Source organism: Ambystoma mexicanum, chromosome 5p (assembly GCF_040938575.1).
Source record: "Ambystoma mexicanum isolate Mex_15411 chromosome 5p, UKY_AmexF1_1, whole genome shotgun sequence".
NCBI lineage: Eukaryota > Metazoa > Chordata > Amphibia > Caudata > Ambystomatidae > Ambystoma > Ambystoma mexicanum.
Window position 1 is genome coordinate 1,121,521,761 of NC_090930.1, and position 13,769 is coordinate 1,121,535,529.

The following is a 13,769-nucleotide window of genomic DNA, read 5'->3' on the forward strand; positions in this document are numbered from 1 at the left end:
GATGCCATTCTCTTCTAATATCCTGGGCAGGACATCCAAGCTGCTATCGTTATGCGCTTGGCCCTGGATGCAGATGGGTGGACATTTGAGCTACAGTGAAAGTGGTGCCGAACCCTGCTGCTGGCACAGGTCATTTGCAGACAGTGTGCTCCTTTCAAGGAGACCACTACTCGTGCTGCTGGCAGCCAGGACTGTGAGACGCCCCATGGTCACAGAAATGATGATGGCAAAATCACACCACTCAAGATAAGGCTATGCCTGAGCAGTGGTTTTTAGTTTTGGCCAATAAGTAGTGCTGCTGCTTTTAAGCTGAAACTATTTATATGCCAACTGAAGAGAAGAGAGAGATGGGATGTGAGGAGGGACACACATCCTGTGATTGCTGTATGTAGTTTCCCCTTTCATTGATCACCCATGACCATGCTAGTCTCTACGTCACCCACTACCCGGACCACCCTACCCAAACCCACCATTCTGTATTCAATTTGAGCTAACTCTGTGCTTTTAAGGGGTTACCAATGTAATCTTCTAAGCAGTTTTATGAAAGGTAATGGATTAATTGCAGCTGTAATCCAGCCCCTGGTGTAATAAAAATGGCCTAACCAGGTATGCCTTCAGCCATTCGATTTATAGGAAAAGCATTGCTAACACCATTTGCCAGCTGTTGCCATGCTATGGCCAGGTAGCGCCATTATGGCAGTGCCTAGATAATGTCTATCCCATGCCTACACAAACGCCAAAACTGTTGGCTTTGACAATTTCTGTCTGGTATGACTGAATGGAAAATACTTCTGTGCAGCAGGAAATCAAAGCATTTACAAGATGGCAGTTTAGTTAGTTTTTTTGGCACCCTGGCGCTAACGTGTTGTGTTATAAGTATTACAGCATGACATAAAATAATATCAGATGGCACTTAAAAATATTCCTGAATCTAACTCATCTATAAAGTTGAATATTTCTTGATTTTGTATACAAGCTCCCTGATCTTGATAGCACTGCAAAGGCAAAGCGGTGTGGCACTCGCCCTTTTTAGAAAGCTGGAGGGCTCCACCAAACGGTTAGTTTACTGCTGGAAATACGGTTATACAGTAGACGCTATAGCCTAGGAGTTGCTCAGGAGGTTTAGCTCTGCCACCCACGCCAGTAAAATAGAAAAGGGCAGGGTTCGAAATTAAGAGGCTATGAGCAGGAGCTAAAACCATCTCTGGGTGTCAGGCATCACCAAGTAGGCAGGAGCTGCGACTGGGGAACCAGGAGCGAGTACCCAGCGAAGCGGTCATCTAGCTTCCACATGAGATGCACACTTTTGCTTGTTGTCCATTATGAATGATTAATTATGATTAAATGTACTAGAGGTGTCCTGATTCTTCTTTATTAGCATTCTCAAATGCTGAAAGTTAATGGGCCTTATTACAAGCATGGTAGTAGCCGTGCCTGTATGGCAGGCATGGCTACTGCCATGCTCGCTACCGACACCGCCTCCCGCGATTGGGCAATAACCGGCCCATTACGAGATGAGTGGGCCAGTAATTACCCATTCGTAGGAGGCGGTAATGCCGGGCTCCTGATCCCCATTCTGCCACATAGGGCAGAATGGGGGTGGGGAGCATGGAGGTGCCGGCACCGTTACTAACGGTGCTGATGGCATTACGAGTTATGCTTGCGGGTGCCGCACAGCCAGGTATCAGGTAATACCTGGCGGGCTGTCAGGAACCCGCGAGCAGAACTTGTAATGCGGCAGCCCGGTATGAACGGTGCCAGTGTCTTACTGGCACCATTCATACCGCGCCCGCCAACCTTATAGTGAGGCCCAATGACATGTTTGCAAGTGTGTAAGGAACCACTGGCCTGGGGAGCCAAAAGTAGCTCCTGCTAGCTGTTGCTTTCAAGTTAACCAGGCTCTCCTAGGCTAGACACAGGAGCTACGTAGCTCCCAGCTCCCCTAAATGTCCAACCCTGAAGGGGCCTAAACAGTTGGTGGTCTAGAATGGGGATCTGTTGACAAGCAATATTTCTGAGCATCAAACAAAGCACTCTGTGGATCAGGGCGACACTAGTCATTTGAATGATGCAAACCCAGGGAAGTTATTGCAGACGGACAGTACCATGTTCTTGCTTTGATGACTTATCTGACAGAGTGTTGTTCAGAGACTGGAGCTGCAGAAGGTGTATTTGGGTAGGCCCACGCGGGGGCTTCTGGAAGGATCTAGAATGACAGAGCTGAGAGCCTCGTTTAAGTAATCAAGGACTGGTTTGTCCAGCAAGGATTGGTGTGGTTCAGGGAGCAAGTGGTGCCGAGTCCAGATTGTAGTCACCAAGAAGATTTTCGTGAACATTATAGGCTGCTGTTGACTATTACATCCTTACAGTTAGCTTAATGAATAGGGCATATGTGCTCTAGGAAGAAGGGGGAGAAAGGCTTTAATGCCAAAAAATAGTACTTGGCTCGCTGATGCATTAGCGCCCTAGCTGGGGACGCTGGCCAATCAGGATGCTTGGAATGCGGGCTGTATTCAAAGGTATAAGCCCATGTTCCGAGCAGCCAGAATGCTGCTTGGCCTTTGCCCCTTGCCTCCTTTCGTGCAGGTGATAGCACAAGCCTTGGCACCTGCAAAGACCACATGCGGGCGCTATGATTCTTAAAACCTAAAAACAAAAGCAAAAAAGAATAACGGGGGGAATCTCTAAAGCTCCACTGATCTCCCAACGTCCCTTGTCCTTGTTCACAATGTTGTGGTCATCAACATAGTAAACGGACCATGGAAGTACCCAGTGGCTTCAAGGAATCTTGCAGGTTACTTTTTCCCCCTGTTTTTTCTGTAAAAGAGGCCTCAGCACTTGTGTGCTTTTTTCCGTCTATGCTATAGCATCCGGGCTGGCAGCCTGGCCAACTGCCGTTAAGGGACTCTTGCTTCACTTGAGCCCTTATCTTGGATGGAGGACAGTTACTGGCAGGGTTGGTCCGCCGCCCGGTTAATATGGATTCATTAAGGATGTACCCGTTATAGTCCTTTCATGATTGGGTTGGCTTGATGCTTTCTGCTATTAATGCAGATTTCAGAGGGGTGGTTAAGGGCTTGAGAGTGGTTGTTGTAAGAGTTTTTACCCAAACAGCTGGGTGTCATCTGCGCACATGTGAAATTGAATGAAGATATTGTTTAGGAGTTTGGCTGGGGAGGACAAGGCATATGGTGAACAGGTTACAGACAGTGCGAAGACTACAGACATGGAATGTTCAATCTAAGAGCAGGAATTGACAAAGATTCTAGAAAGCCTGAAGCAGCTCCCAGGATTTGTGGAGGAAAGTTTGGCGTACATGGTTTGGGATGCCATAAAGGATGAACTCCAGAAAGTCCATGTGCTGTGCCCTTGTCCGAGTGTGGAATGAAATTGGCAGAAGGGGAGAGTTGGTGGAGCTGATCATTGTTATTTCATGAGCAGAAGAACACGTGGTCCATGTTTTTTACCTGTTTGGAGTCCATCATGCCTGTCGCGCGGAGATGCTACTCTGTCCACCACCATTCCTGGCACGCTGCCTGGAACAGGCTCATCTTCAAACCCAACGCCACTGTCCATGGTCCCCTTGGACAATGCTGATCCATCTCGAGGGGTGGCGATGGCTTGCTTGTCAGGATGGATTTCCTTATCCTACAAAAAATGAGAAGTAGAAGCACTGGGTTTTAAAAATGTATATGTATGTGAAAACGTGTGTGTGCACACGTACATTCATGGGTGATTGTAAATGCATTTTCCATGTGTTTTTGAATGAGTGCTCTGAGATAGCTTTTTGTGCACAACACGTTTTTTATCTTCCTATCCCCAAAGTCCAAACACACTTCTGCACTTTCTCTGTTGTGATCTTTCACCGAATTTCTCCCCTTGTCCACTTTTTTGTAATTGCTCATTCGGCAAAATGCAGTGATATTATAAAGGATCTTCCAACATCTCCCCACACACTCTTAGATTGTTTGGAATCAAATGAAGAAACACTCAAACACTAGACATTCAATCCGAATTCTGGGAATCTGTTTGTATACGTAAGACTGTAAGTGGAACATTTGCTTGCCATACATTATGGGAACTAGCCACACACAATGAGGTGTGTGAAAAGGCCCTCTTGTTGTCGTTTAGGAACCATGAGAAGAACACAGAGGCCCAGTGTAGAATACTGAGACTACTCTAAAATACTAGCAATGAAATTGTTGTTAGTCACTGACAAATGGTGGCCATAATTCTGATAAGACCTGGAAAATGACAAAGATAACAATGGTTGCTCTAAGATTAATTGAATCTTGCTAAATCAATCATTTTATTTCTAATTTGCATCCTATAGAAAACATTTTCTCAAAACACATTTCGGTATCCAGTCATTTTACCGAAAAAAATTCAGAGTGCTAAGTTTTACTGAAGTAAAAAATACCGAACAAAAATACCGAAAACTTTAAATAAAAATATATATGGTAGTGGGATAAGGGGTTAAATAGCTGGGGATGGGGTTAAAAGGGTAGGAAAAAAAGGTGGTTTGGGTACCCCCCAAAATAAAAATTTAAATGTTGCTATTTTTTTTTTACCTCTGTTAACTTACCACTCTGAATTTTACTTCGGTAAAATCACATATAACCCACATTTCTAGTAAATAGAACTGACATCACTTAGGAGACAGAATCTAAGATTATCTGTGGATCTTCTCTGGGTAGCCCCCATGAGGTCAGAATTCGGAGATCACCTTTTGGGTGCAGAACAGACTTGGGGCCCGTTACTGATGAAAGAGAGCAACAGCAGAGCCCTGTGAAGTCCAGCACTGCTGCCCGTCTTCATGGAACAGCATCGACACGATCGGGGGCATGAATGTGTGGCCTGATCTAGTGCGGGCCACAGGCATGTGTTTAGGATGCCTGGAAGCCAGGTGCCACTTGAATTTCACATGCGAGAGAACGGGACTACAAACCCCAGCAGGCAGAGCACTCTGTGACGAGTTCATCTTGGGCATGACTCAGTATATTTAGGCACAGGGTCCAGACCTGACTGCTTGTCATTCTGGATTACGACAGGAGAAGGGTGTCAGTCAGTGTGACTGATGCACCCATCGAATTGCGGCTGTTTGGGAGCTGGCAGAGCCAATTTCTGTTGATCATGTGACAGCGAGGCAGTTCACCAAGGCCGGAAGTGTGCTCTGTGAGCTCACAGGCAAGTGGTTTTGCTTGGGTGATTGCCGTGCTTTTGAACCACCGGGACTCTGGCTGCAGCACACTGGAAATAAAGTCAGAGATAACATTGTGACACAAGCTACACTATTTTGATCTTAAGCTACTGTGTGACCTCTCTCCTCCTGTCTCTGTCTCACTGCCTCTCTCTGCCTCAAAGTCTCTCTCCCAGTATGGGTGAGAGTCTTGTCAGGGGCGCACTTCCTAGACCCAGAGAAAACACACAGCTATCTTGAAGGTGGTAGGGCGTGGGATGGTTGTGTTTTTAGGGCTAAAAGCAGAATGGGTGCCTCCCTGAGAATTGGGGATGGCCAGGTATTTGGAGACCTACGCTGTCAGAGGGTGCATTGGCCGTACAAGGGAAGTGTAGGGGGTGTGGATAGGATCTGCTGGGTGTGCTGAACTTCTCAGACTGTCTAACGGACCGGACTGGAGGACCAGGCTAATGGGTCTACTACTGAATGCGTCATTTGCTTTTTTTCTTAATTATTAGTCCTAGTGCAATCAGTGACTACCGCATGAAATTTAAAGATTGCCTTTGAATCCACAGTAGAAACAGATCACTGATTTTAATCTGATTGGGACTGTTTCCAAGAGTGAAAGACTTTATGCGAGACAAAATGGGGTATATTCTTGGTAAAAGAATCTGTTAAAAGGGGAATTGACAAAAGATTGTAAACTGGCTATTTTTAAAACAAAACAATGTGTATTTCTAATGATCACATCCAATACATACTGTATACTGTAGCCTCACTGAGCAAAAGACATTATCAAAATCTCGAATGACCATATAAATTATTTTCTGATAGATAACTATTACATGTTAGACAGTCTAGTATAATCATGCAGTACTCGTTCAGGTACTAATGATACCAATGAGGGTTCCTGGGTGCTTTGCATAAAAACAAACGCATTTTGGGAACAATCAGAATGACCACATAGCTTTACATTTGATAAAGGCATCTGTGATAAAAAGGTTGTATGTTTGAATCACTAAACGCGCAATGCACACTCACTTGGTACTCATTTAATGTTTCTAAAAACTCACCCCAACATTAAAGTGTTTGTAACTATGAATCACAGATACTCAAAATGTGTATGTTTGGAGAAGTTCCAGCCTATTCTTAAAATAACGGACATGGTGTGATGTGTTAATTTATTTATATTTTTTAAAAGCGCTTCATGCATGAAACATAGCTTCAGAGTGCCATTGTCCTGCTTTACATTGATGACCTGCTTTAAGTTCCCTTTCCCAGTCATATTGGTCTCATGAGCCTATCTCACATCGCTTGATCAATGCATTAGATTAAGTACTTATTTAAGGACTATTTAACATGAATATTTGAGGTAAGAGGTCCTGCCCCAATTTAATTTCCTCTTTTAAAGAAGGACTTTAACATGGGGAATGTGAACTACATATTGTAGGTATTTTAATGTGGCGTTAAGCACCCATTGCAGGAGCTGGAACGGGTGTTAATGGCCTGGCGGCCCAAGTTAAAAGCCAGAGGGAAGATATGTCTTGGGAGGATAGCTCAGGGGCAACACTCTCGCCTTGGAAGCAAGACGATGTGGAGCAACGCAGGTATGACTCCCGGGTCTGTGCTTAAAAACCTTATAAATAACCAATTACAATGACAATTAGCATCCGGGTTACCAAAGTGATAACCCAGGCTGCTAAAAATAAAGGATTTCCAAGATGGCCACCATGGAAAGGGATGGCAGTGCTCTTCGGAGTCCCTCTTCTCTTTTAATGACGGGCGGGGAAGCAGCTGCAGCAGTGGCCTGCACCGCCACAACAAACAGTTAAGCATGGGGTGGGAAAAGGGCAACAAGTTTAAAAAAGAAGCGAACAGAGGGTGGGGGGGAAGATGGCGGCGGCGAGAGCCGGCCGTCAGGTGTCATGGAACGCAGGCTTGCATTGGCAGTTCAAGCCCGCGTTCCTAGCCACATGATTGGTTAGCTCCCCCCGCCATGGTGCTAATGAACAATAAATGAGGGGCAGAGTGAAAATAATGAAATGAAGAGGATGGTTAATAATTTTATTAAATACATGGCAATACAATGCTTGCTGTCATTTCTGGTTAAGATTGTTTAATGATATTCGGTTATGACTGGACAAACAGAGTAGTTTATTTGTCCAAATTGGAACTTAAGGCCTTCTTTTGACAGGTACAAGAACATGTTTTCGTGGCAGCACTGCCAAGGAAGGAGGACAGTTAGGATATTCTTTACTTTATCAGGATGTACCACGTGGAAATGTCAGAATTGGTATCATAGGCAGTACTTGTGTCATAGGCCTGTGGTGCCCAAGGTGCTAAAAGGCACCTGATAATGAGCGGCAGCAATGCTGTCATCTCCTGGCACCTGAATGAAACGACGCCATTATAGCGGACCAGAGTGGGCACTGTATTGGTAGGCTGCTGGACCACGGCAGCACTCAGCACGCTACGAGGAGAAATGATGTTGCGTAGCAAGTGGCACTGTTTTGCACTGCTGTGGAGCAGCGCATGGAGTGAGAGTTGCTGAACCCTGACTCGTAGTGGAAGTGGCTTTGATGTGTAGCCCCTGAAAGCGCGGCTCCTGTTCCTGTCGTTGGAGTTGGGCCTGTCTTTATAGTCATGCATTGCGAATGCCGTGAATGGCTTTGGATTCTAATTGGATTGCGCTGAGAGGGACACAGCGTGAAGGAGAACTTGGGACAAGATGGCATAGAATGGTTAGGACCCAATATGGACATTAGCGTAAACTGGATCCACACCAGGGTTCTTATCAGAGCTCAGTGTGGGCTTGTGAGTGCCCGTTCTGGGCCCTGGTATTGGTCCAATTGGCTTAAGTGGATCTTGGGAAGCGTTAAGTGCTGTGTGGTCTAGGAGGAAGTTGACCTTAATGAGGGAGGATTGGTGGTGTTTGTTGACGCCAGTACAAGTCTAGTTATTGGGGGTTTCGCCCGGAGGATGTTGCATGGGTTAAAGTGGTTCAGAAACACAGAATCCTTAAGGACGTGAAGTAGGAAAGGGACCTTCTACCTTGGCTCAAGGCACATTTTGAGTGACCCTGAGAAACTAGTGCTGAAATAATAAAGGAAAAAGAAAAAGAGCAAGACAATGGTCCCCTTGACTGTATCTATATGTGGGGGATCCCACGGATTCCTGTAACAACAATATGGACATGGGTAGAGGTACTCAAACAGTTCATCATAATATGTTCACAACAATGAGTGCCCAGCCACAATAGACTGAGTATTGTATAGTTCACTCACATGCAGGGGTTTGCCCCGGAACTCCGACGATCATGAGTGGCGGTCTAGTCAGATGCGAGGGAAGGAGAGCCACCGCTAATAGGCAAATAGAGGCTGTTATCATGTGCTCAGGACCACTCATGCCTCTACTGTCTCTGATGTGGTTCCAAGGAACGGGGACACAGGGCTAGTATTGGATGCTTGTGCCTTGACATGATTATAGTGTGCGTCAGGACGGATAGCTCTGGCGGGTAACTGAGGGCTTGGTGCGGATCCCTGGATCAAGGAGTGTGGGGAGATGGGGGTGTTGCACTGTGATACCCAAGACAGTTTGAGTAGCAGTACTGAAAAGCGGGAGAGGGCTGTCCTCATAAGAATCTGAGCAAATCTATCATTCACAAAATGGGCAACACCCTCCCTTTTCAGATTGCCAACCGCACTTGTGTCCTCTAAATCTATGTGGGCCACGATTGGTGTTCAGGGTCTTTGGGACGTCCCAAGGGCCTGGGACACCAGTCTCAGTCCAAACTTTGTGGTGCACTGTGGCCCAATCTGCTGAAACCTGCACCTTGCCTTATGCGGGGCCTGCATCAGGGTGCAGTGTTGCAAAGACCTCGGGCGCAGCTGGGAGGCAGCATGGTCGCACCTCATAAAGCACCATAATAGCTAATCAGACCTGCACGACCCCGCGCCCCTACCCCTGCATTAGCCCCATGGTATGATCGTGAAACAAAAGATCTCTTTTGTTGCATACACATGCAACAGTGTCACATCCCCTCGTGGGCCGGTTGGAACGAACACTGAAAACGACTGGTCCACAGAAGCCGAGAAACTGGAAGGCAAGCAGATGACGGCATTGGCCAAGTCCCCAAGTGGGGGAAAGAAGCTACATCTCAAGATGCCAAAGCCCACCACTTAGCTACTAGACCACACTGCCTTCCCTACAGCACGTTTCCTCTCACAACGATGGATCTTCTTTGGGGCGTTTCGAATAGCCACAACCTGGCACAAACCATTGATTCTGGAATCTAGTATGAGGTCTGAGACAAGCTGCCGGATCCTATTCAAGTCTAATTTGAAGCATTTCACACAGCTGTAAGATACTAAAGAATATTACCAGCTGCAATTTATTGAGTGTATAATCCAGAGCTTCACAGATATTTCCTACTGTTGCAATACTAAAAGCAACAGAGGAATTGAACAGCAGCACATGGGATTCAACCCTGTTACTATTGCATCATGGGATTCAACCTTGTTACTATTGCATATTGTTGGGATTTAACCCAATTACTATTTGCATCAAGAATTTTTGACTGGGAACTAGAGTGTGCGCCTGACCTTCTTTTTTCACTCAAAATATATATATATGGATGTAACATAACAATTGCTTTTTGGGCAAACTATAATGAACATAAACCATGGTTTTCTGACACAGCCTTAACTCAGGCCTTTAGAACCGCACAGTTAGAAAATATGAATGCACAAATCAAATATCCATTGTCTCGATGGAGCATTAGCAAGCATAGGTTCAGACCACACTGTGGGGGTGATACAGACATAATTAACTTTGGAAATGGTGTTGACCTGCCTTATTATAAACAAAGGAATGCAGCAATTACATATGTTTCCAGGTGAGAATGAATAGAAACCAACACAGCACGCTTCCATGCTGCCTAACCAAACATATGCCAACCAAACCTATCATACATTCACATTACCAAGCTTTAGAACAACAATGCTACACACAGACGTGGGTGCTCACTGCCTGCCTCGTTGAGAGAAGAGGGACAATTGCCCATGAAATGAGAAAATGATCTGTGCCAGAGTGTGGTGTGCGTAGTAAGTACAACTAACCTATCATCGACTGTGGGGTAAGGACCAGCCAGGACCAGCCAGCAGGCAACAGGAGCGTATCAGGAAAAGGCAGCAAAAAGGGGGCCTTGCACTACAACCAGCTGCACCGCTCTTGTGTGAAAAATGGGAACTGGTAGGAACCTATCTTGGAAGTCTTTTTATGGATTTGCAGGCTCTGGGACCTCGTGGAACCTTACGCACTTAAAGTACTGGATGAATAGATATGTGAGAACATTAACGGGTTTGGTAATGCTCCAGGGCCTTATCAGACGTGGTAATGCTCCCTCATGGAGGGGTTTATGGTTATTAGCAGCCTGGAATGCCTTCCAGGGTGCTAATGTTTTTTTTCTTTAGTTGAGAAACTGCATGGTTGGTATTTCTCAACTTTAAAAAAAACCTGCAGCAAAATGGCCACGGGGGATCAGGGGTAAGGGAACTGCACGCAGTCCCTTCTCTCTATCCATGGTGACCATTGCCGTGGCAGGGAAGCGCTGAAACACTGACATTTCCTGGTACTGGCAAGGGATGAGGCAGCTGCAGGTAAATGGAGCAGGGGTGGGCGGCATGAGGGGGTAGGGAGATGGAATGTGGGGGAGAGGTGAGGGAAAAGGTGTGAAGGCTTAGTTACCCATTTCCTGGCAGAGAAAATGGTCGCCTCCCGCTGCTCAGGGGACTCGCAATGCAAGCAATACGATGAGGTCAAGTCCACATTCCGTGCTCCCTGGTTGGCTGGAAGGCTGGGTGACACCCATTCGGGGTAGCTAAAAAAAGTCAGGTTTATCAAGTTGCCTCAGAGTTCTAGGACATCACATAGGACTTCCTCTGTGATGTCACAGAACACCTCAGTAGTCAGAAAGAAGATGCCATAGCCTTCTCCTACATCCTAACTTATTTCTCAATTTTTTATTTTGTATCATAGACAAAGCATGACAACAAGGTTTCAAATATTCAGTACAGGATGCAGATGAACTCAAAAGATACAGCAGTACTCTGTACTAGTCCCGTGGCTCAATGTTTCACAAATCATTGCTAATAGATCCAAAGCTGCATTTGCACACACGACAATGGTACACTGCTAATGCCATACGCATGGAAAACGTTTTTCATAGTGGTGGCGTGTACTGGTGCGCAGGTGGGATCACAATTCCACTCAATAACAATATTTATAGAAACCTATCATGGATTTTTAATTCAAAAATCCATTACATTTTTCTATGTTGTTCTTTCTTGAGTAGAATTGTGATCCCACGTGTTTATTGAATGCGCACTAGTACACACCACCACATAGAAAAACATTATCCTGCATGCAACTCTAAATGCAAAATGTGGCCAATGAAGCCTTTAAGTGGAGGCATTCCTTTATCAATGCAACATGAATCATGTTGAGGAAATGTATGGTTCTCCATTACAGAATCTACATTATTACCTAAACCTGGACTATATCTCTGCCATTGTGGCAGTTCTCAGAATGGTTTTCTGCGCGTGTGTATGTGTGTGTGTGTCAGCGTATGTTGTGCTGAAGTGACCTGAAGAATTGCCAATCTGAAGCCTCTCATCACTATCCACATTAAGGTGACTGTGCCAAGAAAAGAAGGTAGAAGAGGAACTTAGAAGAACATGTTGCTGTCTCCAGGTCTGTGGGAGACCTTTAGGCCTTCAGCCTCTCTGCATACCACACCAACTATTTCTCCTTGCTTCCATACATCTGTCTGGGCCAGACAGCCTGTGATAGGCTGGGGACGTCACATGACAACCCACAGGCCTCAAGCCCTGCACCAACCTTTTCTTTGCTTTAACTTAATAAATGCAGCCCTTGCTGCCTTTGGATTTTCCTCAGTATCCTGGCTGCTTCTCCCTACCTCACCCAACTCATGGTCTCCTCCCAGCATTCATCGGTGGAAAAGTGCAATAGAGCAGTGATGTGCTCTTGGCAGCCTCAGCTTGGTGGGTCCGTTGGCTGGGCTCAGCGTGTTTTCCGGTCGGTAGCCATTGTGTGCTGTTGTGCAAGTCTATGTGTGGTTTGTTGTTTTGTTGTGGTGTAGTGATGTTTGTGCGGTTTGTTGTGTTATAGGCTTGTGGTTGTGTTTGGTTAGAGCTTGAGAGGTGTATGCAGAGATGAAATTGTTAGTGGATTGGATATTGGCATCGTTGTCTAGAAGCGATATGCTAAATGTCCACGTTTTTTCTAGGTGTGGCATGTGAACATCTTTGCATTTCTATCTAGATCCGGCACCGACCTATATTCACAATTCCTTCCATATATGACGCTCACCAATATTCACAACTCATGGACAAGGTAGGGAAATCACTCTAAAACTACCCCATCACTAGTCATCACTGCACACCTATTCATGCATATCTGATCTTGATCCAGTGTGCACATTTATTTATTTATACAGCGAGGACCAATGAACTTTTGATCCAAAAAGAACGTACTATATATAAGATTTCAGACTTGATGGGAAGCAGTGAGCTTCTTACAATAGGGTGAGTTTGAGTGACATTCTGACCAGGTTGAGGGGAGGGGGGGATTGAACAATCACCAGGGACAATACATGTGTGGACATACATAGGCACAGTGTGATCTGCTAACTGTAATTCTTCTCCCCTGCTTCACTGTAATATGTGCTTTACATGTGATCCGTTCACTGGTGTCCCGGCTTGATTCTCCTCCAGAGTGGTCTTGCTCCACTGTGACTTGGAACTCAGTGGGGTATGCTCCTGGATGTCTTCCCCCATCCTTCTCCACTGCAGTTCATGGATAGGCAATGCGCACTGTACACTGTCAGGAATAACAGGCCACTCTAGGTTGCTTCAGTACTTCTTCTCGCTATTACCCTAACCGTTTTGCACCTCTACCAGGACGTCGTCATGGCCACAGATGCTCCAACTTCCTATCAATGTCTGCTCCCAACACTAGCTCACTCAAATTCTACTTTCAAACACATAGCACAGCACTAATTCTGCTGGTGGAATTACCCCCGGCGGAATCACTGCTGATGAAAATTCCACTAACAAGTGGAGGAATTAGCCCCGGTGGTAATTCTGCTGGTGAATTTTTATGAGATAATTCTGCCAATTTATGGCAGTAACTGTAATTCTGCCACAAATGGACAGATTTACCCTTGATGTACCACTTTCGACCGGTAATTCTGCCGGCGGACTTGCCTTTAGCAAAAAAATCAGTTGTGCGCGCATCTGTTTACTCATGACTCGGCAGAAATGAGACCGGGGTGCTCGGTGGTTACAGTAATTCCACTGCAATTTTTTCCACCAAACTCGTAATGAGGGCTTTCATTTTTTTAATTTACATTCAATAAGGAGTGATTATCACATTGCGTGTAGGCACTTCATTCTGGTACCGCAGGTTGCAGGCAATCAAGTTGAGTTGCCAGGGCGAGCTCCCCATGTGCTCCAATCATTCCATTGTACTGCTTGAGGGTGAATTGGTTTCTGCTGCTCTGGCCAGAGAG

The 13,769-nt window shown here is 45.7% G+C and overlaps 1 protein-coding gene across 1 annotated transcript in view; it reads right to left on the reverse strand.

Moving 5' to 3' along the window:
* Positions 1-13,769, reverse strand: part of STMND1 (stathmin domain containing 1) — a 112,557-nt gene that overhangs the window by 58,923 nt on the left and 39,865 nt on the right. Inside the window, exon 2 of the mRNA XM_069613605.1 lies at positions 3,468-3,648. Within this exon, the coding sequence (XP_069469706.1) occupies positions 3,468-3,648 (181 nt within the window). The remainder of the gene's footprint in view (positions 1-3,467; positions 3,649-13,769) is intronic.